This window comes from Dermacentor variabilis, chromosome 9 (genome assembly GCF_050947875.1).
Source record: "Dermacentor variabilis isolate Ectoservices chromosome 9, ASM5094787v1, whole genome shotgun sequence".
NCBI classification, from domain to species: domain Eukaryota; kingdom Metazoa; phylum Arthropoda; class Arachnida; order Ixodida; family Ixodidae; genus Dermacentor; species Dermacentor variabilis.
This window is the reverse complement of record NC_134576.1, coordinates 29,090,451-29,116,704: the sequence shown is the minus strand read 5'-3', so window position 1 is coordinate 29,116,704 and position 26,254 is coordinate 29,090,451. Positions and strand designations below refer to the sequence as shown.

At 49.5% G+C, this 26,254-nt stretch overlaps 1 protein-coding gene across 1 annotated transcript in view; it reads right to left on the bottom strand.

Moving 5' to 3' along the window:
• Positions 1–20,629: 20,629 nt before the first annotated feature.
• The window catches only part of LOC142557966 (putative sodium-dependent multivitamin transporter), an 80,876-nt gene continuing 75,251 nt past the window's right edge, over positions 20,630–26,254 (bottom strand). The window contains exon 9 of the mRNA XM_075670142.1: positions 20,630–21,032. Coding sequence (XP_075526257.1) covers positions 20,904–21,032 — 129 coding nt within the window. The 3' untranslated portion in view covers positions 20,630–20,903. The remainder of the gene's footprint in view (positions 21,033–26,254) is intronic.

Sequence of the window (26,254 nt, the reverse complement as noted above, 5' to 3'; positions counted from 1 at the left end):
CCAGCCGCAGTGGTGTCGGCGTAGGAGGAGACAGCTGGCACAAGAAAAGCAGCAGCACCTAGAAGAACATTAACGGTGAGCGTGACATTGTAACTGTGGTGCCATAGCCTAGTGCATCAATGAAATGGGCGCGTTTAGGAGCTGCTAGGTCAGCTGATGCCGTTTCATGTTGCCAGACTCAGCACGCTGAAACGTCCAGAACCAGTGGTCGGACATGCGGTGCACTTGATGACGCTTCGCACTTCGCTGGCGATCCGGCCGTATAATTCCTCGCGGCTTCAGGACACCAAGAGGCTTGTGGCATGACCAGCCTCAGTGGTGTCGGCGTAACAGGCTACAAACAGAAAAGCAGCAGCGCCTGGAAGAACATCAACGGTGAGCACTACATCGTAATTAACTGCAGTGCCTCTTAACTCTCCTGTTATCTCTAGCATCGGGTTGATGCTTTTTCAAAGGGGGGGCATTGACACGTGGTATTGTTTATGTTTTACGGTTAGCGCTTTTCACCGTCTAACTAATGTTATCGCTCAGCGCGGGACGCACTCGCATGTATCGGAAGTTTCTCTAATGGTATCGATGATTCTGTTGTTACCGAAGGTAACAACAGAATACTACTGACTACTACGAATACAATGACAATGAATACAATGACTACTACGTGACCTCCACCAGAGGTCACGTAGTAGTCACGCTGAAGAAAGCGGTAACACTGTGAATAATGAAACTTTTATTTTTATTGCGTTTTATTAGGCCAAGCTGCCCACTCAAAACAGGCAACTCTCAGAGAACAATGGTAGCGTCGAATACAGTCGGAGATCATCGCAAATCTGATAAGCGGGTCAAGCGCGTCGGCATTTTATATGAGTCATCGAATGCGCCAGAGTAATCGCTGGTGCCCACGTGTCTTCTACAAAGTACTACATAATTGGCATCGGGCAAAGAATCAGATTACAAAAGGCTCGGGAACAACAGACAGCTGATAGAACCATCGATAACATTCGAGAAACTTCACACACATGCAGGCGCTTCCTGCGCTGAGCGATAACATTTGTAACCCGTCGAAACGCGGCCACCCGATAAAGATAAGCCAGTATACGTGTCGATATATGACGCCACTGAATCAACAAGTCCTGAAGAGAACACTCTAATGCCGTCTGCCTGTCTAGCACTCCCTTGGACATGCCACCCCAAAGTGACCAACCTGACAACGCCTTTTTAGGAGCAGTAAGTGCAGATGACTTGAACCAGCAGCAGCGCGCGAACCGGAGCTCAGAACCCTTGCTAAGTACTTGCAAGATCACGCCGTCTTTCGCTGGACTATTTAGGCGCGGACTGGCTTCGTTTTCATTTCGGAACGACGCCCTAGTGAAAAAAATTTTCGCCAGCCCGCGCAAACTGCGTTCTCGTTGTGCCCACAACACTCCGGTCAGATGTTCTGCCCGCCCTACACGATGATAAGACAGCTAGGCAGCTAGGGTTTTCCCTTACGCTCGCAAGATTACAAGAAATGTCCTGACCGCCGACGTCATCCATTACGTCAAGACATATCGAGACTACCAGCCACGCAAGACACCAACAACAACGATGGTAGGATTACTACAGCCGATCGAGCATCTTTGTCAACCGCTTCATCACATCGGGATGGATATGTTGCGGCCCTTTCCGTCAACATCCGGAAACAAATCGATCATCATGGCTACCAACTACTTTACCCGCTACATCGAAACGAAAGCTCTGCTTAAAGGTAGTGCGGTCAAAGTCACTGAATTCTTCGTTGAGAACATCCTGCTGCGACATGGTGACCCAGAAGCCCTCATCCACGACAGGGGAACGTCCTTCACTGCAGAGCTCAACAAAACCATCTTGCAACAAAGTCAGGCAAGCCACAGGAGGACACCAGCCTACCACCCACAGACGAATGGCCTTACAAAGTGGCTCAATAACACCCTCAATGCGAGCTTGCAATGCACGTCGACGTCGAGTACTCTAAGCGGGATGCCGTTCTTGCACACGTAACCTTCGCTTACAAAAAGGTGGTGCAAGAAACATGAAGATCACGCTGTTTAAGCTGTTTTACGACAGAAATCTGACTGCGACTATCGACAGCATGCTACCGCATGTCACCAATGGAGAGAATCTTGACGTCGCCGCCCATCTCCAGTGCAACGAGGAAGTACGACGGCTCTCCTCCCTGCGCATCAAATACCAGCAGAGGACCATCAGCCTACACTGCAATCCTTGACGATGCTAGGTCGAGTACCAGCCCGGCGACCATCTTTGGGTTTTGACTCCGATACTCCGACGTGGACTTAGCGAAAAACATTTACGACGCTATTTCAGACTCTACGAGATCATCTGATGTTTTGGCGTACTACACTAAGGTCGTGTCAGGCGGTATTTCTCAATAGCAGCGGCGCCATGTGCGACCTGAAGTCCTCCACGTGGTTCCTCTTAAGTCTTTCTATGCCCGCTGACGTACTTGAGGACTTAGTTTCTTTGTTGCTTTGTTATTATTGTTTCTTTAATATGCGTGGTCTTGTTTTTGCTTTAGCGCTTGTATTAACGGGACGATGCTTTTATGAGGGAGGGTAGATAGACAGGTGATAGATAGCTAGACACGCGTACTTGTTTATCTTGCAATTTGTCAGCGCAGGACGTGCCTGCATGCTTGGAAAGTATCTCAAATGCTTTCGATGGTTCTGTTCTCTGTCTGTTGTCACCTAACCTTTGGTAGTCTGGTTGCACGTACGTGCGACGCAAGTAGCGTAGACAGAAGAAACGCGGGCACCAGCGAATATTCCGTAACCTTCCATGAGTAATGTAAAAAACCCGATGTGCTTGCCCCACAGATCAGATTTTTGACGAACGCCGACTGTGTTCACCCATTTATTTATTTATTTAATATACAGAATACTGCAGGCCCGAAAGAGGGCCCAAACAGGAGGGGCAAAAGTACATAAAAATATATCCGAACAACGCGCCAAAATATTAGCGTATAACAAGATCATACACCTAGCAATAAAGAGGAGTAATAATTGTAAAAGCAGAAAAATTAAAAGAAAAAGGCGCGAGGAAGAGGAGGAATGAACGCTTATTGTAAGAAACAGCAAGAAAGTGTTCTTTCTTCGCCCTAGGTGGGCAGCTCTTTTAGTCCAGAAGGCCGTTGGCTCATGCCGCAGCCCGGGCCCGGTCCATTAGTCTTCCCTGATCTTCCTGGCTCTGTGCCTCTAACATTGCTTCCCACGTTTTTTCGATCGCTTGCAGCTGTTCTGAGGCATCATCTTGACTATTTTTCTCGCGGTCAGCACCATGCGTTGGAGCGTGTCTGGTACATTACAATATCGGCATGGGTATCAGAATTTGGTGGGGTGCATTCGGCGCATGATAATTCCCCGTACATGCGTATTCGCTTGTAGTCTGCGGAGGGCGGTGGCTTCTTCCTTGCTTAATTTTGGATCTGGTAGAGGATATTCTCTTCTTTTCAGTCGGTAATGTTGCAATATTACGGCGTGGTTGATGAGCATGTCCTCCACCCTCGTCGCTTTCCGGAGACTGTGCGGCAGGAAATCCCGGCTGGTATGCTATCGGGCGACAGCATGTGCTGCTTCGTTTCCTGCCAGGTGTTCGGGCCTGGGGTCCACGCGTCGTATTTTTCGGGTAGTTCTTGGCGTCTTGTTATTTCTTTTAGAATCTTCACTACTGCAGCAGAAATTCCGTCTTTTCGTAGGTTTCTACATGCCGTTTGTGAGTCGCTCAAGATGATTGCTGTGTCTTTGCATTTGGCGATGCCGAGGGCGATGGCCACTTCCTCCGCCCTTTCTGTATTTCTGGCCGGCATGGTGGCAGCAATTAGCTCCTTCCCTTGGTTGTTGGTCACGGTAATTGCGTATGCTCTTCCACCTGGGTATTTTGCCTCATCTGTATATCTCGTGTTGGGATTCTTTAAGTATTTCTTCCTAAGCGCTCTAACTCTTGCTTGTCTTTTCTCTTTGTGGTATGCTGCATGCATGTTGCGAGGTACTGGAGCAACTGAGATAGAGTCACGAAGAAGTGGTGGCAATCGGGCTTTCGCGTGTGGGTCTGCTGTGAAGTTTTTGTTCTATACCAGTTTGCGAAGTACTTGTAGCAAGCATATGACGCCGCCTCAGGCATAATTTTCGTTCACCCCCAGACTCGGTGGCCTGCTAAGCTCGGCAGGCAACATGGGTCACCGTACCGCAATAAATACCGACAAGCACGGCTACTCGGCGGTCATTCATCGTTCAGCACCACCACGCTACACAGCGTCCGTCTAACGGAGGGTGCCTCGATTCCTCCCTCGTTCACGAACACGGGTGGATCGTCACACTGGCGACGAAGAAGGGATACTCGTCGCACTGGCGACGAGGATGGTATACTCGTGACACTGGCGGCGAGGCCCACGGATTGTCCCACGCCGCCGCGAGCGGCGAAACACCGCCCCCTGTTGTTGCCGCCATGCTGCTGTGCGGAAGGCTCGAGCTATTCGAGGGAGATGGGTCCGCCCGGCAAATTTACGAGGCACAAGTCCACGTGTTCTTCAGAGCAAAAAAAAACACCCGAGGCCAAACAGCGGGACATTTTCCTGGCCAGCTGGGGGACCCGCGTCTTCAGCCTCTTGCTCGACCTTCTCAAGCCAGCCACGCCGCACATTAAGACGCTGGGCGAGCTGCTCACCATACTGCGCTTGCATTTCAACCCATTACCGTCCACACTAATGCAGTGTTTCCGCTTCAACTACCGGAGCTGCCGGAAAGGAGAGACCCTCGGGCAGTTCGTTACTGCATCGTCATCATCATCAGCAGCAGCAGCAGTAGCAGCAGCAGCATGGTAACGCCCGCTGCAGGGCAAAGGCCTCCCATACTTCTCCAACAAACCCGTCATGTACTAATTGTGGCCATGTCGTCCCTGCAAACTTCTTAATCTCATCCGTCCACCTAAATTTCTGCCGCCCCTTGCTGCGCTTCCCTTCCCTTGGAATCCAGTCCGTACCCCTTAATGGCCATCGGTTATCTTCCCTCCTGATTACATGTCCTGCCCATGCCCATTTCGTTTTCTTGATTTTTACTAAGATGTCATTAACTCGCGTTTGTTCCTTCACCCAATCTGCTCTGTTCTTATCCCTCAACGTTACTCATCATTCTTCTTTCCATAGCTCGTTGCGTCGTCCTCAATTTAAGTAGAACCCTTTTCGCAAGCCTCCAGGTTTGTGCCCCATAGGTGAGTACCGGTAAGACACAGCTATTGTACACTTTTCTCTTGAGAGATAATGGCAACCTGCTGTTGATGATCTGAGAATGCCTGCCAAAAGCACCCCAGCCCATTCTTATTCTTCTGATTATTTCCGTCACATGATCCGGATTCGCCGTCACTACCTGCCCTTAGTAGATGTACTCCCTTACCACTTCCAGTGCCTCGCTGCCTATTGTAAATTGCTGTTGTCTTCCAAGACTGTTAAACATTACTTTAGTTTTCTGCAGAATAATTTTTAGACCCACTCTTCTGCTTTCCTTCTCCAGGTCAGTGAGCATGCATTGCAATTGTTCCCCTGAGTTACTAAGCAAGGCAATATCATCAGCGAATCGCAAGTTACAAAGGTATTCTCCATTAACTTTTATCCCCAATTATTCCCAATCCAGGTCTCTGAATACCTCCTGTAAACACGCTGTGAATAGCATTGGAGAGATCGTATCTCCCTGCCTAACGCCTTTCTTTATAGGGATTTTGTTACTTCCTTTATGGAAGAATATATTGGCTGTGGAGCCGCTATAGATATGTTTGAGTATTTTTACATACGACTCGTCTACACCCTGATTCCGTAATGCCTCCATGACTGCTGAGGTTTCGACAGAATCAAGCGCTGCCTCGTAATCAATGAAAGTTATATAGAGGGTTGGTTATATTCCGCACATTTCTCTATCACCTGATTGATAGTTAGAATACGGTCTATTATTGAGTAGCCTTTACGGAATCCTGCCTGGTCCGTTGCTTGACAGAAGTCTAAGGTGTTCCTGATTCTATTTGCGATTACCTTAGTTAATACTTTGTAGGCAACTGACAGTAAGCTGATCAGTCTATTATTTTTGAAGTCTTTGTCGTCCGCTTTCTTATGGATTAGGGTTATGTTAGCGTTCTTCCAAGATTCCGGTACGCTCGACGTCATGAGGCATCGCGTATACAGGGTGGCCAGCTTCTCTAGAACAATCCGCCCACCATCCTCCAACAAATCTGCTGTTACCTGATCCTGCCCAGCTGTCTTCCCCATTTGCATAGCTCCCAAGGCTTTCTTTACTTCTTCCGCCGTTACCTGTGGGATTTCGAATTCCTCTAGACTATTCTCTTTTCTATTATCCTCGTGGGTGCCACTAGTACTGTATAAATCTCTATAGAACTTCCCAGCCACTTGTACTATCTCATCCATATTAGTAATGATATGACCGGCTATATCTCTTAACGCACACATCTGATCCTTGCCAATTCCTACTTTCTTCTTCAGTGCTTTTATGCTTCCTCCGTTCCTGAGAGCATGTTCAATTCTATCCATATTATACTTCCTCATGTCAGCTGTCTTGCGCTTGTTGATTAACTTTGAAAGTTCTGCCAGTTCTATTCTAGCTGTAGGGTTAGAGGCTTTCATACACTGGCGTTTCTTGATCAGATCTTTCATCTCCTGCGATAGTTTATTGGTATCCTGCCTAACGGAGTTACCACCAACTTCCATTGCACACTCCTTAATGATGCCCACAAGATTATCGTTCATTGCTTCAACACTAAGGTTCTCTTTCTGAGGTAAAGCCGAATACTTGCTCTTTAGCTTGATCCGGAATTCCTCTAGTTTGCCTGTTACCACTAACTCGTTGATTGGCTTCTTATGTACCAGGTTCTTCCGTTTTCTCCTCAAGTTTAGGCTAATTCGAGTTCTTACAATCCTATGGTCACTGCAGCGCACCTTGCCGAGCGCGTTCACATATTTTATGAAGCCAGCGTTAGCGCCGAGTATGAAGTCTATTTCATTTCTAGTCTCGCCACTCGCACTCCTCCACGTCCACTTTCGGCTATCCCGCTTGTGGAAGAAGCTATTCATTATCCGTATATTATTCTGTTCTGAAAACTCTACTAATAACTCGCCCCTGCTATACTTGGAGCCTATACGATTTTCCCCCAATGACTTGTCTCCAGCCTGCTTCTTGCCTACCTTGGCATTGAAGTCGCCCATTATTATAGTGTATTTTCGTTTGACTTTAGGCATCTCCGATTCTACGTCTTCATAGAAGCTTTCGTCTTCCTGGTCATCATGACTGGATGTAGGGGCGCAGACCTGTACAACTTTCATTTTGTACCGCTTATTAAGTTTGAAAACAAGACCTACCACCCTCTCGTTAATGCTATGGAATTACTGCATGTTACGTGCTGTATTCTTATTAATCAGGACTCCGACTCCTAGTTCTAGCCTCTCCGCTAAGCCCCGGTAGCGCAGGACATGCCTGCTTTTTCGCACTGTATATGCTTCTTTTTGCCCCCTAACTACACTGAGCCCAATTATAACCCATTTACTTCCGTCTGATTCCTCCAATAGCACTGCTAGGCTCGCCTCACTAGGTAATGTTCTAGCGTTAAAGTTTTCCAGATTCATATTCCAATGGCGGCCAGGGATTCTTAGCACCCTCTGCTGCGTCGCTGGTCTGACCGCCGCCGTGGTCAGTTGCTTCGCAGCTGCTGGGGACTGAGGGCCGGGGTTTGATTGTTGTGTTCCTATAGGAGGTTGTCAAGTACTGCACCAGGGTGGCCAATCTTGCTCTGGTGAGGGAGTGCGTTACCGGTTCTGGTCACTGGGATCAGGCCACACTCCAGGCCTGTTTATGCAATTTTATCAACACGCGGATCTTTTCTTTAATGCGGTGCAAAATTGCGCGGAACGGGATTCGAACCACGGACCTCTTTCACGCGAGACGGGTGTTCAACCTCTACGCCACCGCTGCACTTACTGCGCTACGAGGGTTAGCGATTGCCTGCGTTTTCGCAGACCTGCTGAACTCGCTGCTCCGGGGCTGTTTCGTCTGCGGCAACAACTACGCCATGCAGACGCGGCTCCTGGAGCTTCCCGACCTCTCGCTGGACGACGCCTTGAAGGCAGCGCTGACAATGGAAGCTGCCGCCAAGGACGCCGGAGAGATTTCCCGTGCGACTGGCGCACCGTCGTCGGAAGCGACGATAAACAAGCTGGCAACAATGGGCAGTACCTGTGGTCGCTGTGGTCGTGCCCACTCCCCCTCACAGTTCCAGTTCTCTCAAGCACAATGCTTCACGTGCAGAAAAACCGGGCACCTGACATGTGTATGCCGAAGGGGGAGGACGAACAGCAAACAGCAGCAGCAGCCTGATTCAAGCCCAGGTACCACACAAGCCCGCGGCTAGGGTAGCCGTGCGGCAACAGGCTGAAGTTCTTCAGCGGCCGGGCTCCACGTCGTGGCCGAGAACCCGCCGATTTTCGACATGTGGCACACAGGCTTTGTACGGTCGTCTGTGCCGCCGTACATGCTGACCGTCGAAATCTGCGGGCACCCCATTTCCATGGAGCTGGACACAGGGGCCAGCGTGTCAGTAATAGCCGGGAAACTCTTCAAGCGTACTATCCCCGGCGTGTCCGTCGAGGCTTCGGGCGTGATGCTGCACAGCTACTCCGGGCAACTCTCCCAGGTCCAGGGTCAGGCACAGGTCAGCGTTCGCTTTGGCGACAGGGAGGGAACCCTTCCCCTTAACGAAGGGGTCGTCGCCGATGCTGCTGGGCTGAAACTGGATTCATGCACTGGGCGGTTTTCTACCAGAGTACCAGAAAGCCAGCGTGCATGTGGTGAAATACATCCCCAGCCTTCTCACCGAGTGCAAGTCCCTCTTCAAGCCAAGGGTGGGCACATTTGCCAGCACGACGGATGGCATCTATGTACCTGAGTTAGCCCGGTCACGTCGTTTTCAAGCCTCGCCCACGGCCTTACGCCCTGAACGACGGGGTCACCCAGGAGCTGCAACGGTTACAGCGTGAGGGCATCCTGGTACCTCTCAATACATCTAAATGGGCCGCTCCCATCATACCAGTCCTTAAGCGAGACGGCAGTTTCAGGTTCTGCGGGGATTTCAAGGTTACCATCAACCCGGTCGCTACCGTCGAGAAGTACCCGCTGCCCCGTATTGAAGATCTCTGGTCAACATTTTCCGGTGGAGAGAAGTTTACCAAGCTCGACCTCAGAGATCGTTACCAGCGGCTGGTGCTCCAGGATGCCTTCCGAAAGTGTGTAACAATGTCGACAACTTTGGGACTCTTTCAGTCCACGCGCTTTCCGTTTGGCGTGGCCTCGGCCCCAGCCATATTCCAGAGGGAGATGCACAACCTCTTCGGGGGCATGAGGCACGTGGCCGTGTGCGTGGACGACACCCTGGTTACTCGCAGCGACGACGGGGACCACCTGCAGAACCTGTACAACGTCCTGGCATGACTGCAGGACCCCGGCCTCACGCTCAAGCTGGAAAAGTGCGTTTTCCTAGACCCCAGCGTTGAGTACTTGGGACATGTCATTTCCTAGGCAGGCCTAGCCCCGGCTCCCCGCAAGGTTAATGTTGTGCTCCAGGCACCTATTCCCCAGAACAACAAGGAGCTTCAGAGCTACCTCGGCCTCATCAACTTCTACGGGAGTTTTCTGCCGAACCTGACGGAGCATCTACAGCCGCTCCATATTCTGCTTCGAGATGGTCAGAAATGGGTCTGGAAGAGGAACAGGACCGGGCCTTCAAGCGCAGCAAGGAGCTAATCACCAAGGCTCCAGTGCTCGTGCACTTCGATCCTGCTAAACCTGTCGTCCTTACCGTTGATGCGTCGCCGTACAGTGTGGGAGCCGTCCAGGCACATCAGGACAAAGATGGCCAGGAACGTCCTGTGTCGTTTGCTTCTCGACGGCTTCATGTTGCAGAGCAACGTTACAGCCAGCTGGTCAAGGGAGGTTCGGCCCTCATGTTCGGTGTCGAACGCTTCCACCAGTATCTGTGTGGCCGGAAGTTCGAGGTGGTCACGGACCACAAGCCGCTGTTGGGGCTGCTGAGGCCTGACAAGGCAGTTCCTGTGCAGGCATCACCTCGAGTAGTACGCTGCGCCTTGAGGCTGGCAGTTTACAGTTACCAGCTGGTTTACCGTCCGGGAAAGAACCTGGGACCCGCTGATTCCCTGAGCCGCCTGCCCCTGCCAGAGGTGCCTGATGCTGTGCTAGAACCTGCTGAAGTGTTCATGCTGCAATACGCGTACCCGGAGGTGCTTTCCAGATCTGCGGTATCTCAAGCGACCAGCCGGGATCCAGTCCCGTCTCAGGTGTTCACGGCGGTGTCCCGTGAAGAGCAATTGGTGCAGAAGGCCTATAGCCACAAGGCCGCTGAGCTGAGCTTGCAGCAGGGCTGCATATTGTGGGGTTCTAGGGTGGTGATCCCAGAAAGTCTCCGGTCCAGGGTCCTGCAGTTGCTGCACGCATGTCATCCTGGCCTAGAAAAGACCAAGATGGTGGCCCGGCCCCGTGTTTGGTGGCCTTGCCTGGACCAGGGCATCGGTCACTTGTTAGTGTGGAAATCATTCCCTGGCCGTTCTCACAAGGACCCTGGTCCCGCCTACATGTGCATTTCGGGGACCCTTTAAGGGCCATTACTTCCTGGTGGTGGCGGATGCTTTTTCGAAGTGGGTCGAGGTTCTACCTGTCACCACTCTATCAGCAGGCGCGACGATTGCAGCGCTACGACAGGTCTTCGCCACCCAGGGGCGGCCGGATGTCATAGTATCCGACAATGGTGCTGCTTTCGGCAGCACAGAGTACCTGGCCTGGCTGACGAAGAACGAAATCCGCCGGAATATGGTTCCGTCTTATCACCCTGCTTTAAAAGGTGCAGCTGAGCGGGTGATGCAAACCATCAAAGAGAAGCTCAAGAAGAGCAAGACTAGGGATTTCCGGACGCAGATTGCCCGGATACCAGTTCAGTACCGGACTACGATGTCACTGGCAGCGCCCCCTGTGAGCTCCTGCTAGGTCGGATGGTCAAGACACCCTTGGACGTCTTGCATACGGACCTCCGATCCACAGTGCTCTTGAAGCAGCTGAAGGAGAAGCTGGCTGCTGGCCAAGGGTGCCGTCCTGGGCCATTGCCAGAGTCGTGAGCTCCAGTTTTCACCAGGAACTTCCGTCCTAGCCCAAGCTGGTCTGCCGGACAGGTGGACTCCTGCAAGCGCCTCAACGCTGCACGTCCGCATGCCAGGCGGGGCCATGTGGCACAGACACGCCGACCATGCCAGGCCTTGCCTCGGCACCTGGCCAGCACCCTCGACTGCCACTTCTGAGTTCCAGCCCACAGGAGGACTAGCGGCAGCACCAGTCGCTTCCAGCGGAGCACCACCCACCTCGGAGGCGGTAACCGTTGCCAGTGGTGTGGCACCCGTTGGACCGGTGTTAAGCACGGCACCACTCACAAGGCCAACCACTACGGATCCTCCGGATGGAGCCAGGCTGGCTCAGGCAGCACCCGGCGTTGCCAAACCCGACCCATCAACACCGGTGCCCAGGCGGAGTACTCGACGACGGAGGCCACCGGACCATTACTCGCCTGGCTAGCAGGCAGCGTCCACTCAGCTAGTGTGCAGGCAGAGCCTCGTTTTTTGAACATGGACGTTTGTTTCTTTTCTTTAACAAACAAATTCGGAGTAAGAAGGTGTAGCAAGCATGTAACGCCCCCTCAGGCATAATGGTCGTTCGCCGCCAGGCTCGGTGGCCTGCTAAGCACGGCAGGCAACATAGGTCACCGCACCGCAATAAACACCGACGAGCACGGCTGCTCGACGGTCAGTCATCGTTCAGCACCACCACGCTACGGAGCGTCCGTCTAATGGAGGGAGCCTCGAGCACTCCCTTGTTCACGAACCCGGGTGGATCGTGACACTGGCGACGAAGATGGGATACTCGGGACAGTACTGATCTGCCTGTTTGAGTCAGTGTAAGGCGTTCTAGCTGGCTGGCTCTGTCGCTTCACTCATTTCTTCCCAAGTGTTATGGAGGCCAAGTTTGGGGAGTGTCGTGGTTGAGGTCGTACTGGGGAGCCCTAGTGCACTCGTGAGTGCTTTTCTGATGATGATGCTGAGTTTTTCAATTTCAGCTTTCGGGTGGAGTAGATACGGGGTGCCATATGTGACCCTGTTTATAAGGATTGCTTGGAGTAATTGGATGGTTTCTTGCTCTTTTAGTACTCTTCTTTGGGTGGTTATACGCCGAATGAGATGGGTTACTTCCGTTAGTGTCTTGTAGCTGCGACAGAACCTTCTTTATGTACTTGAGGCCAAGGACGCGGAGGGAGCCAACTTGAGGGATATTGATTCCATTGAGTCTGACGTTGGGATCTGGAGCGACGTAGTCTGGTAGTCTTCCCCGGCTCCTTGCCTTGAGTTTAAGTAGCTCTGATGTTTTAGGGGCGCACTGGGTACCGCATATTGAGAAGTGCTGTTTTATCTGATCGATTGCCTAGAGGGTAATTTGCTGTTGGCCGGTTGTGGACGCTTTTGTCCATAATGTTATGGCATTGGCGTATATTGCATGGCTTAAATCTTCGATGGCATAGAGTTGTTGCGGGAGCTTAATCATGATGACATTGAACAGCAAAGGTGAAATGACTGACCCTTGTGGAGTTCCCTTGTTGCGCATTTCGAACTTGTCGCTTCAAATGTTGCCGATACCCACCGTACCCGTGCGATCTTTGAGAAAGTCGTGTACGTACTGGCAGGTCCGGACTCTGCAGTTTGAGTTTTTGATACTTTGGAGGATTGCTTCATGCTTCACATTATCGAAAGCTCCTTTTAAATCTATTGTTAAAATAAAAAAAACTTTTTTGGCGTTCTAAGCAGTCCAAGAAGTCTTTCTTGAGCTGTAGTAAGATATCTTGTGCTGCGAGGAGCTGTCGGAAGCCAAACATTGTGTCGGGCATGAGTCCCTAGTCTTGGAGGTGTGCGTTGAGGCGATCGTGAACCATGTGTTCGAGAAGCTTTCCAATGCAGCAAGTAAGGGAGATGGGCCGTAGGTTGCTGATTTGTACCGGCTTGTTGTGTTTTGGGATCATGACTTTTGCGTGCTTCCATTCTGCCGGGAGCGTAGCTTTTTCTTAGCAGTTATTCATGTATACGAGAAGTCCATTTATGGCCTTGCCTGGGAGGCTTCGTAGGATCTTGTTGGTCACCTTGTCATTTCCTGGCGATGTGTTACGGGCCAATTTGGCAAGGGTGGCATGGAGTTCAGGAAGCGTGAAAAGAATGTCGCGGGTGAGGTATGGCTCGCCTTTGTATGGTCGGGGATCGGTAACCTTGGGGGCATTGTCTCCGACAAATTTACGCTTTATTTCTTCCAGAATTTGTTTCTCAGTTTCTGGATGGGAGCTAATAATTTTCTTGACGTCATGTCATTGCTTCTTGGTTCTGGTGGTAGCTAGAAGGGCTAGCCGTGTGCCTTGAAGTTGGTCGCACTGCTTAGGCTAGGTGTGCCTGATGAGTTGATCTCCATATTCTTCTGCTTGCTTTGTTATGTGACTGATCCGTTTCTGCAGTTTGCGGTCAAGTTTCATCTTTTTCCACCGCCTCAGTAGTCCTCTTCTGGCATCCCAAAGATGTAGGAGGTGAGAGTCCACGGCCGCCGTGTCCATCGTGAGTTGGATGACTTTAGTGTGCTTCTCAGCCTTCTTGACCACTTCGGTGAGCCACTCTACAATATTTTCGATGTTTGCTTCTATATCATATTCTCGGAAGGCCTTCCATGTTCTCGGAAGGCCTTGCCGTTCCGGTTCTGCTCGACTTCTTATGGTACTGGATTTGAAGCTCAAGGATGTGGTTGGTGGTCGCTGCCGAGATTTCGTTCCAGTCGGTTCCATTCCATCTTGCATGTTCCTATTGTAAAGGCGAGGTCGGGACTTTATCCCTGGACACACTATTGCGTATTCGAGTCGTTAGTTTAGGATTATTCCAGAGGGTGAGGTGATTCTGTTGCGCTGAATCGTGCACTCGCGCTCCTTTCTTGGTCAGGTGCTAGTAATCCCATGCAGTGAGTGTGGGGGGCATTAAAATCCCCTATTATTACGAGTGTATGACCTTTAGATAGTTTTCTGGCTTGCGTGATGAAGTTTACAAAGCCGGACAACGGATCCCTGGGTGGATATATAAGCATAGTACGTATAGTCTTTGGTGTGTCTTCTTCTCAAGTACCACTTCCACTAGGGTGCGTTCCACGGTTGTTCCCTGCATTGTGCCATCTTCCGTGGTGAGATTTTGCTTCGTCAGTATGGCTGCTCTCTGAGATGCGGTGTGTGTATCATATGCTGTTTGCGCAGTTTGGTGTGATGAGTTTCTTGGATAGCGGCGATATCTGGTTGTTCCAGTTTGGTCAGTTCTTGGAGGTTTGTTATTTTGGTTCCGATAGAGCGACAGTTCCATTGCCACAGCTTCATTGGGAGGTGTTTCTTTCTCTTCTTGGTATTACTCACCATATTGTTCGATATCATTTTCTTCGCACCGGGCCATGGATTCTCATTTGGCTGCATTGGGGAGGTCTTTACGTGCTTTCTTGCGCGCCCTGTGGGTGTTGTTAGGCAGCTTTTCTGCTGTGGCTTTCGTTACGTGGTTCTGCTTGGCATAGGACATGAAGTTACTGAGGTCTTGGAGGGTATCATGGATAGGCCCAGCTCCGTGGCCGCACTCCTTACCGCGTCACGGTCAACCAGTCAGAGTGCTCCGCAGTCGCCTATGAAACCCAAAATCTATGTTGGTACCATCGCAAGTTCAGCAATGCTGCACGCAAATGCGTACCACCCTGCGAGCTCTCGGGAGACGCCCCGGGCAGGCGCTGAGGGAAACCAGCGTTTCCGCCACGCAAGACCGTTGCTTATCAGTCTTTTTCTTAACCGACCGCAAGAGCGGTTTCTGCTTCCTCGTCGACACAGGCGCCGAAGTGAACGTACTTCCAGCACAGCCCGCGGACCGAAAGCGCCCGAACACATCGCCTTTGCAAGCAGTCAACAACACGGCCATCGCCAAGTATGGAAACCGCTCTCTAACCGTCAGTATGGGCCTGCAGAGGACGCTACGACGGCTTTTCATAGTCGCCGACGTGAAATTCGCCATTCTCTGGGCGGAGTTTCTGCGCCACTTCGGACTGTTAGTCGACGTGTGTAACCGGAGGTTACAAAACCCTGTGTCACAAAGCGATTTAAAAGGCAAGCCTTCAAGACATACGCCGTTCAGCCTACGCTGACCAAGCCAGCAGGCCCTGTTCGTTTCACTTCCATACTGAGTGAACTTTCTGACCTGACACACCAGCGCCAAGGGGGATCCGCCGTAAAACGCGTGTTTCACCACATTACTACTACTGGACCACCGGTTCACGCTCGACCACGTCGATTGTCGGCCGAGAAACTGGTGGTGGCACGACAGGAATTCCACAATATGTTTGAGTTGGGTATCATCCAACCTTCTCCTAGTCCTTGGGCATCTCCCCTTCATATGGTTCCTAAGCGATCACCGGGTGACTGGCGTCCTTGCGGGGACAATCGAGCGCTGAACTGTGTCACAACGTCCGACAGGTACCCCTTGCCACATATTCACGACATATGGGCAGGCGTGCATGGCGGCAAACTTTTTTCAAAAATTTATCTCGTGCGAGCATACCACCAAACACCTGTTTCACCGGAAGACGTCCCTAAGACTGCTATCACTACACCCTTTGGTCTATTCGAATGCCTACGCATGCCATTCGGCCTTCGCAACGCGGGTCAAACGTTCCAAAGGTGTATCGACAGTGTTCTACGGGGCCTCATATTTTGTCATGCCTACCTGGACGACTTGCTTATCGCGAGCACCACCCGAGAAGAACATGAAGAGCACCTGCGAATTGTTTTTCGGCGCCTATCTGAGCACAGCGTTGTCGTCAATGCGGCCGAGAGTGAACTCGGCGCGGGGGGGGGGGGGGGGGGTGAGGGGACACTCCCCGGTTTCGGTGGCACAGGAAATTGGCGCCATCTCTGTAATGGGCGAACGCAACAATCCGTTTCCCTTGGGCTCGTAGATGGCCTCGCGCGCACGCGCGCCGATCCAGGTGGCCAAGCCCTTCCCCCTCTTCAACTCCTCTCCCTACGCCCTCTCTCGTAACGCCCTCGCAACTCCCTCACCTTCGGCTGTCTACGCGCCCGCGCCGCCGTGCCGTCCCCGCCGGCCCGGTGGGTGCTTAGTCCGCTACGTAACGCTTTTTTGTTATCTACTGTCATCGAGATGCGTGCGCCGCTGTGCGTTGACCGACGTGGCTAGTTTCGTCAGTTCGGTGGTCCTCGGTAGCTGTGTGCTCATGCTCCGTGATGTTTCACCCGTTTCACGACTCGTACCACTCGTGCATCGTGCAGTGGTGCACAAATACCACATAAACAATTCCTGCAATGTTGTTCCGAATGCCTAAAGACAACAGGTGAGCGCTCAGACCCAAGGACATCAGAAGGCGCATGTACACGAACACAGCCCTGTCCATTTGTGTGCTCCATGAGTCTCCGGACCTCGTTGCGCCTTGATTGTGCTACACTTGCCTCTTCCCGGTAGAGAAAGCTGACAAATAGATGTTCCTCCTCATCGTCACCTGTTCTGTGACTGATGTTTTTCTGCGCCAAGTCTCATTCTGCAACTTCAGTAACTTGCCCAGCTTTCCATACCGCCCTCAGTGCTTTTTCTGTGTATCACGTTCTACAAACCTACTAACAGCTGAAAAGTTACTGTTAGTGTTTGTGTACTATCTCAGTAACGCCCGATGGGAAAACCACGCGGACAACCTTCATGTGTATGCATGATACGCTTTTTTTTCTTGTGGAAAGCATGAGCATTGCAAGTGTCCTACATGCAGATTTTTGCAGTTCGTGTTTATTATACAAAGGAGAGCCCAGTAGGTACGACTTAGTGCCTTAAGTGACGTAATTTTATTGCTAATCATTGCATTCGGGTAGAAAGAAAAGTCGTGTTGGCTTGTTTTACATGGTCTTTCATTGAGGAATAAGCATTTCTACGAATGTTTTCTATGTGCTGCTGCAAAAGCCGACTACCTTCTGTTCCCCTTGCCACCGTTACTTAAGTTGTGGCCAAGTGCGAAATAATGTGCTAACGTGTGTTTCAGTTTTTAGCGCAGTGTTATTTTTTCTGCCATGTTTTTTTCAATTTGTTCAGCAGTAATGAACATGTCACGCATTTCATATACTTTCGTGCAGAGTTATAAGTAAGCTTTCTTTTGGTATGGCTCTCAATCAAACAATGTTAGTATTTTATTCTATCTTTCAGGTATTTTGCGTGTCATTGTTTTTGCCATTACCAGTGAGTTTTCCCCTTTTTATAGTTGTCATGACTATGTCATACACGTCAGCCAATTTTGTGCAATCTTAGTGCACCATATCAGGATCTCGTCTACATTTAGGTCTTGAGGACGTTATATAAAAATCTTGTTTTTTTATGTGTGTACATGAAACGGCCTTCGCGTTTTCTAGAGCTTTCTTTTGTTATTTCACCATCTGTGAACTTTTGTCTTTAGTACTCTTGTATATGTCATGCACCTTTCACTTTTGCTCACTTTTTGAGCATGTATCACACCACATTGTAGATATAGGAGACATAATGCTTAAAATAGTGGCGGCCCTTTATAGGAACTGCCTATCCCCTTTAAGAGTCACAGAGAACTGGAAGAATGTCAATATTATACTAATTCACAAAAAGAGAGACGTTTAAAAATTCAAGAATTAGAGGCCCTTTGGTATACTTTCAGTATTGTATAAAATATGAACGAAGGTAAATTCCAATAGAATGGTAATACTGGTCGTCAGTCGACCAAGGGAACAGGCTGGCTCAGAAAGGTATCTCCACAATGGACCACATCCATGTAATCAATCAGGTAATCAAGAAATCTGCCGGGTCGAATCAAACTCTCTATATCGCTTTCGTAGCTTGTGAAAAGCCACTTGATTGAGAAGAGATACCAGCAGTCATAGAGGTATTAATCAAGGAGCACAGCACGTCAAGGAGCACAGCACGTCATATACCTTGGAAAATATTTGCGGAGTTGGCGCAGCTACGTTAATTATTCACAAGAAAAGAAGATACCTACAAAGAATAGGGTCAGACAAGTAGACAAAATCTCTCCAATGCTCTTCATTGCGTGCTTAGAAGTATTCAAGCTGTTAAATTGGAAAGGCTTAGGAGTGAGGATCAATGGCATATAGCTCAGCAACCTTCTGTTTGCAGATAACATTGTCCAGTTCAGCAACACTGGGGACTAGTTACAAGAAATGATTGAGAACCTTAACAGAGAGAGTGTCAGAGTGAGGTTGAAGATTATTATGCAGAAGACAAACATATTGATTGATAGCCGGGAAAGAAAACAAGAGTTCGAGATGGCCAGTCAGCCTCGATAGTATGCGAAGGAATACGTTTACCAAGGCCAATCACTCCCAGGGAACCCTGATCATCAGAATGAAATTTACAGAACGAAAATGGGCTGGACCGCATACGGCAGATAATGCCAGCTCCTGACTGGAAGCTTACCATTATTATTGAAAAGAAAGGTGTACAATCAGTGAATTTTACCGGGGCTGAAACTTGGAGCCTGACCAAGATGCTTGAGAACTAGTTAACGACCGCATAAAGAGCGATATAACGAAAAGTGTTAGGCAGAAATTTAAGGGACAGAAAGAAAGTGGTTTGGAGCAGAGAGCAAACGGGTATAGCCGATATGCTAATTGACATTAGGAGAAAAAAATTGCGCCGGGCAGGTCACGTAATGCGCAGTTTACATAACCGGTGGACCATTAGGGTTACAGAATGGGCGCCAAGAAAAGGGAAGCGCAGGCGAGGGCGGCAGAAGACTAAGTGAGGCGATGACAATAGGAAATAGGAAGTAGATGCTGATTGAAATCGGTTAGCGCAGGACAGCGGTAATTGGAGATCGCAGAGAAAGTCCCTCGTCCTGCAGTGGACATAAAATAGGCTGATGATAATGATAATGACGATTTATCTGTTGTAAATCTACAGTTGTAACATAAAACGAAATACACGTATTTAAATATCGCAGTGCTATGTTCTCCATACATTGAACTACACCTTACAGCACCGTGATAGCAACAGCACAAGCCCGTTACCTTTCCTCCCATTCGAGCGTATACTAAGCCACTGACAGCTTCGCAAGACAGGCTGGCATACATACGTGAGCTGGAAAATTGTGGTGTATATTGAAAATTGCTTTAATGCGGTGGTAGATAACGGCTGGGTGCAGGTCGCGTGGACCACTCTGAAATCCGACACAGTTTATGGCAACAGCTGTTTCATTCCGCACCCAAGGCAATCAAGAACACAGCCATGCCTTGTTTCAGTGCGCGGCATTGCGCTATATTTCATATAAAATCAAAATGGAGGCGTCGGTGAAAGATTTGTTCCTGGTTTTGGATTCAGTGTTACTATTTAACACCCGCATTTTCGAAAGAACCTAGCCTCGAACCTCTTTTCCTCCTCCACCAAGTTAACCACAGCTGTAGATCCACATCTAGACTAATGAAGACGCTACACTTCTCAAGAATTATCTGGATGAACATGAATAACAATGGCCCCTTCTGTCTACAGGTGGCCTTGCTATCCACTTCATTGGAGTCTAGGTAATGTGTTCAGTGGAGGAACGTTAAAGGATACGGTGACAAATCTTCATAAAGCGTGCACTGAAGGAATCACAATCACATCGCCTTAGTATTGCACATTAAAAAAATGATTGCCCGACACAAACGGCTAAGCAGTGCGGATTGCTGTATTGCGGAAATTTGCCGAATGATGTCTGAAAATCTTGTAATGAAAGTGGAAACTGCTTCTAAAGGCGAAGAAGTTTATTATGTAGCTCCATGCATTTTCATCCACTACATTAGATGTTGTTTTGTCAAGTTCACGGTTTCTAGGAAGCGTGGTATTTTATCAAAACTGTTAACCGAACCACTCGAGAGGTTGAAAGTGACCGCATCGCACGGCTTCTACTGCGGATGCGATGGCGCGAGATTGCAAAAAAAAGAAATCTGAGGTAATGTGCATCACTTTCACATAAAGTAAAATTGATATCGAAGCCAATTCTGATTGCTCTTATGAAATCATAACAAACCTCATCAATGCAATTGCAATACTGCCACCCCACCGATTTGAATGAAATTAGTTGCATATGAGTGAAAAGGTTAAATTCTAGCAAAACTTCTAAGCAAGTATTTCATTTTGGACCTTGGACATTTTTTAGATGCCAAATACTCATAACCTAAAAAATCAAACAGGAAGTTCAAATATCGGTTACTTTCTAGAAAACAGATATGGCAGTTCTGTAGAATACAACTATTACAGCATCTCAAGCGGAAAATTGCGAATTGTGATTTTACAACTGGCGTGAGCAAGTTACAATTTCCAGGAGAGTTTTACAAAAGCACGACTCAGCATTTTGTGACATATTTAGGAAGGGTGTAGGATACATCAGTTGTGCCCACTTTTGTAGGATTAGTAGGCGCAGCTTACAAAAAAAAATGTTATGTCGTTTGGTTGCTTTGTTGCTGAGCTGCTACTTTATACTTGAGATTTCTGAAATTCTTTAACTTCCAAAATACAACAAGAAATGTCTAACATAAGGGTTCCTACAGGTACTACATTTTACCATCGTTAAAATGCAACAAATTTAATCAAAATTCGTGTTGTTACAAAAAATACAAGGATTTCTCCGTTCCCATGAATTTGGATATAAGGTCCGGAGCGATAGCTTCATCTATAAAAGCGCAGTGAACTAGGAAGCCGCAGCAAACTAGGCAACGGCATTCTTGGGATTCTGCGAAGCATTGGTGTGGAACAGTTCTTTTAGCTGCAGAAAAGATGCCATTTCCTCAGCTGTGTCATCGTTCTTCATTTCCTCAACGTCGTCATCAATGGGCTCCTGCCAAAGAAAAAAAAATCAGTGCTCTAGTTTTAACAAATAGCCAACACCCGCCCCTGAAAAAAATTCTAATTTGCCATTATAAATAATATTTATATACCAGATGCAGTTTCTTCACTCCAGGTCCAAAATTAAAAGAGTACGCCAACAGACCAGCGTTGTATGCTAATAAATGCATAAATTGAATGCACTTCTTTGGAAATTAATTTATTGGAACTGGTGATGCCGAGAAAATTCGTTCCAAGTGGAGCCACCTTGCGAACTGAGTGGACATAATTCGTCGAATGACATGTGTTGTGTAAAGTACATAATTAAAAGTTAATTAGCATAATTATGTAAATTATTCAATTCAACGTTTTTCCCGTCTCGGATAAGTAATCGCCTTCTCATAGAATAATTTAGAACAAAGGTTAGAATGGTGATATCTGTGAAAGGCAATCTTTAAAAATTGGGTGCAGCTAAATGAAAAACGGTTCTTTTTATATAGGCACTCCCAGGGTTAGCACGATTTTCTATGCGTCATCCGAGGTCCTGCATCTCCCTTTATATATATATATATATATATATATATATATATATGGATGCTGCCGCGGAGATTAGAGTAACCTAAGAGGATAGGAAATTGTAGTTACGGAATATACACAGAGAGAGGCGGCTGCAGGCTAGTTAGCAGAACAACAACACGAGCACTACTCTGGTCGTCGTCTTCACCATATTTCTGGCGCATTCTTCTATGCTCTGCAGGATGCGTGCTTTAGTGCGCGGGAATAACAGATAACCTAGAACTCCCGCCGGCGCTCTCGCCGTCTCGGCGCTTAAGCAGCAGTAGGATCGAGTCCGGGAACATAAGGCTTAAGCCGGGAGACGTGCACAATATCAGTGGCGGATGCAGCCGATGATTCACTGTCCAATGAAGCGAACTCGTACGTGACGTTAGTGATCTGGCGGAGGACCTGGCAAGGCCCAGAGTAGCCGGAAAGAAGCTTGGACGACAAGCCAACGTGGCGGCAAGGCGTCCAGAGGAGGACCAAAGAACCCAGAGAGTAATTAACGAATCTGTGATGGCAATCGTAGCGGTCCTTCTGGGACACCTGGGAGGCATAAAGACGATCCCTTGCCATCTGACGAGCCGTTGCAGCCCGAGAAGCGGGCGTAGTCTCTAACAAGGTGCAGAGTAACAGGGTGCACAGGGTGCACCGTCACTAACAGAAGCGGGCCTTGCGGACGTTGTATGTAACAGGGTGCACAGGTGATGGTAAAAGAGTCTCGAATGGCAACGTAGGATGGCGGCCAAACCAGAGATAGACGGTAGAAAACCGAATGGTTTCATGGCGTGACGAGTTGAAAATAAATGTCACATAAGGCAAGGTGCTCTCGCAATCAGGGTCGTCTTAGGAAATGTATGTACATGGAGAGCTTGGTGGTCAGCGTGTGGTTGAGCCGCTCGAGTAAGCCCATTGGTTTGCGGATGGTAGGCAGTGGTTAGCTTGTCACGTATGGAACACGAGTAAAGAATGTCGTCGACGACTTGGGACAGAAATCAGTGACCACGGATGGTCAGGAGCTGTCGAGGAGCGCCATAGTTAAGAATAACGTCGTAAATTGTAAATTCCGCAACGTCAGTGGCACAGCTTGTCGGCAGTGCCCGCGCGATAGCGTATCGTGCCGCGTACTTCGTAGCTACGGCAATTCACTTGTTCCCAGTCAGAGATGTTGGGAATGGCCCGAAGAGAACAAGGCCGACGCGGTAGAACGGGACAACGGGAATATGTATGGGTTGAAGAGGACCAGCCGGCGACAAGGCTGGATGCATGTGGCGCTGGCAGGATTCACAAGCGGCAACGTATCGGTGCACAGAGCGGTGGAGGCCTGGCCAGAATAATCGACGCCGAACGCGATCGTACGCGCGCGTTTCTCGGAGATGTCTAGCGGTTGGGGCACCCCGAAGTTATTCGAGAACAGTGGAACGGAGTGTTTCGGCAACAACCAGTTGAACTTCTGGGCCATCGGAGCTGGTGTTGCGCGTGTATAAGATTGCGTCACGAAGCACAAATAATTGTAGGCACGGGGCAGAGCGATGACAGGGTTGACGGTGGATAATTGACCGCAAATTGGCAGGGTGAAGCTGTTCGCTGCGTATGTCGGTTAAATCGGATATCGCGGAGACACGCGTCCGAATCGTGCGCTGACAAGTCGGGAAGGTCCACTGGATGACGGGATAGGCAGTCCGCGTCCAGGCGCCGTCCGCCAGACTTGTAAGTGACGTCACAGCTGTATTCTTGTAGTTTCATTGCGCAGCGACCAAGTTGTACATCGGTATCTTTGAGGAAAGACAACCAGGAAAGCACATGATGTTTTGTGACGGCCGAAAACGTTCGACCGAACAAGTGTGGCCGAACTTGCCGACAGCCCAAACTAGTGCAAGACACTCGTGCCAGTGATCGAAAATTTGCACTCTGAAGAAGAAAGAAGGCGAGTGGCATCGGCGATGATGCGGTCTCGTCCTTGTTGCTGCTGGGCCAGAACAACCGATGCCATTTCCACTGGCGTCGGTGCAGAGCTCAGTGGGGGCTGACGGGTCAATATGGGCCAATATGGATGGTGACGTAAGTAATGTCATGAGCGTGTGAAACGCAGTGGCCTGTTCAGAACCCCAAGAAAAAGACGTGTCCTTCTTCAAAAGTTGCGTGAGTGGACGGGCAACGTCGGCGAAGTTCCTGACAAAACGTCGAAAATAGGAGCGCAAGCTGACGAAGGTCCGTACGTCCTAAGTGCAACGCAACATAGGGAAGACTTTGACAACGCGAATATTTTCTGGGTCAGGTTGCATGCCTTCAGCACTCACATGGTGGCCAGCACAGTGATTTATGGGGGGCCAAAACAGCATTTGGCAGGGTTGAGCTGAAGGCCTGCTTGCCAGAAAACTGCAAGAGCTGCCGACAAGCGGCTGAGGTTGCTTTCAAATGTCGGTGAGAAGACGATGACATGGTCAACGTAACAGAGGCACGTTCACCACTTGTATCCGCGAAGGAGGCAGTCCACCATCCTTTCAAATGCGGGTGCGGTATTACACAGTCCAAACAGCATTACCTCAATCTGGTGACGCCCATCGGTTGTAACAAATGCGGTCTTTTCATGGTTATTTATCGTCGACGGATATCTACCAGTATCCTGACCTGAGGAAGAGAAGAAGGCAGAGCCGTGTACACAGTCGAGAGCGTTTTCCATCCGCGACCGAGGCTAGACGTCCTTGCGCGTTACTTTGCTCAAGTGACAGTAGTCTACGCAGAAGTACTACCAGCTGCCATCTTTGTTCTTGACTAGGACCACGGGTGATGCCCATGGACTGCATGAAGGTTAAATGACATCCTTGATGAGCATCTTCTCGACTTCACGCTTTATTACTTTTCGCTCGGCATAGGAGACGCGATAAGGACGTCGTCTCATTGGGCTGGTGTCCCCAGTATTGGTCTTATGAGTGGTCACAGTTGTCTGTCCCAAAGACGGTCATTAAAGTCAAAAATGTAGTTGTAGGACCTAAATATCCGCCGCATATCTGCTCTTTGAGTAGGAATGAGGTCAGACGCTATCTTTTCAAAATCACAGTCCACGAGAACGTGTGAGGAAGGTGAAGGGGCAGAGGACAAAGAAGCGTTGGTGACGAATACAGAAACGTCACGCCCATCGATAGAAGTGATGTGGGGTATAGCCATGCCACCTGGGATAAGTTACGTGCAGCAGCTGAAGTTCAATATGGGTAGATACGTTCGATTATCCGTAACTCTAATAAGGGTGTGAGGAAGAGCGACGTTTTTGGCGGATAAGACGTCAACAATCGGGATCAAGATGTAATCACCAGCGCGATCGGGCGAAAAATACCGCAAAATCAGAAGTATAAAGGCTTGAGGTGGTAGACGAACGGAATACACTGAGCACAAGCGCAGTTGGCGTACAGTAGGAGCGTCATGGTAGCACGGTAGATCTAGTTGAAGCAAGCCGGTTCCACGGTCAATAAGGGCAGAATGGGCAGACAGGAAATCCACACCAAGGATAAGTTCATGGGTGCATTTCTCGAGCGCAGCAAGTAGCACACTGTCGATCAGTCAGCAACACTTATTCGAACGGAGCACATCCCTAGCACGAGAAAGGTTCCGCCAACGGCGACGCGAATGAACGGTACTGTGGGTGGTGTTAGGACCTTCTTAAGGTGACGACGAAGCTCCGAATTCATTACTGAAATTTGTGCCCCAGTATCCACTAGGGCAACTGTATTTGCGTCATCCTGTTTAATGTCTATCAGGTTTTTTTTCTCTTCTGGAGTGTGGCCAGAGGATTTGGCAGGCGAGTCGTCGATGCAGCATCGCCTGTGGGAGCTGCATCATCTCGTTTTCCCGAGGGAGTCGTTAAATCGGTGACATAGGGCTGCGCAATCGGCGCGAGCGCAATAATTAGCGACGAGACAACGGCCAACGGCAATGTTGACCACGTGGGGATGGTGAAAGATGATACGGCATGGAAGGAGCGTCTTCACCGGTCATTTGAGGAGGCCCGCGGCAGGGCTGAAATCGGCCATGATCCATGTCGAGGCGGCGGCGGCATCCATCGGGCAACTGATGCCAATCCCACAGGCTCTTACAATGCCGGGCAACATGTTCAATACGACGGCAGTTGAATCAAATGGGATGGTCATCAGCAGTCCTCCACTCGGCTGGATTGCAAGTACGGAACGGCGGCCTTTGGCCTTGGGCGTGCGAAAGTGAAGAACAGCGATCGATCGGCTGGCAAGGAACTGCGGCACACGCAGAGTCAAGGCCAGCATTGGAAAACGCCTGACGAACGATAGCTTGTGCTAGTGGCATCATCTTGGAGACATGGTCCCATGTACGGTCACACGTAGAAAGAGGAGACACAGGGTCAAGTTCATGTCGCATGATCGTCTTCACGTGTTCTATTGTGAGCGGCGCCGACGGCTCAGGTACGTCTTCGCACGACCACGTCGCTGCCGTGTTCGGAAGCCGAGCGAAATGACGGGCAATGCGCCGACTTCTGGCGGCCTGAATGGGCTTGCACTCTTGAATGATGACATCGACGGTGTCGCAGTCTTCGCAGATTAGCAGATTGAAGGCATCATCTGCTATGTCCTCTAACACGTGGCCTACTTTCTCAGAGTCCGTCATGCCGTCGGCTTTGCGGCAAAGGGCAAGCACGTCTTGTATGTAGGT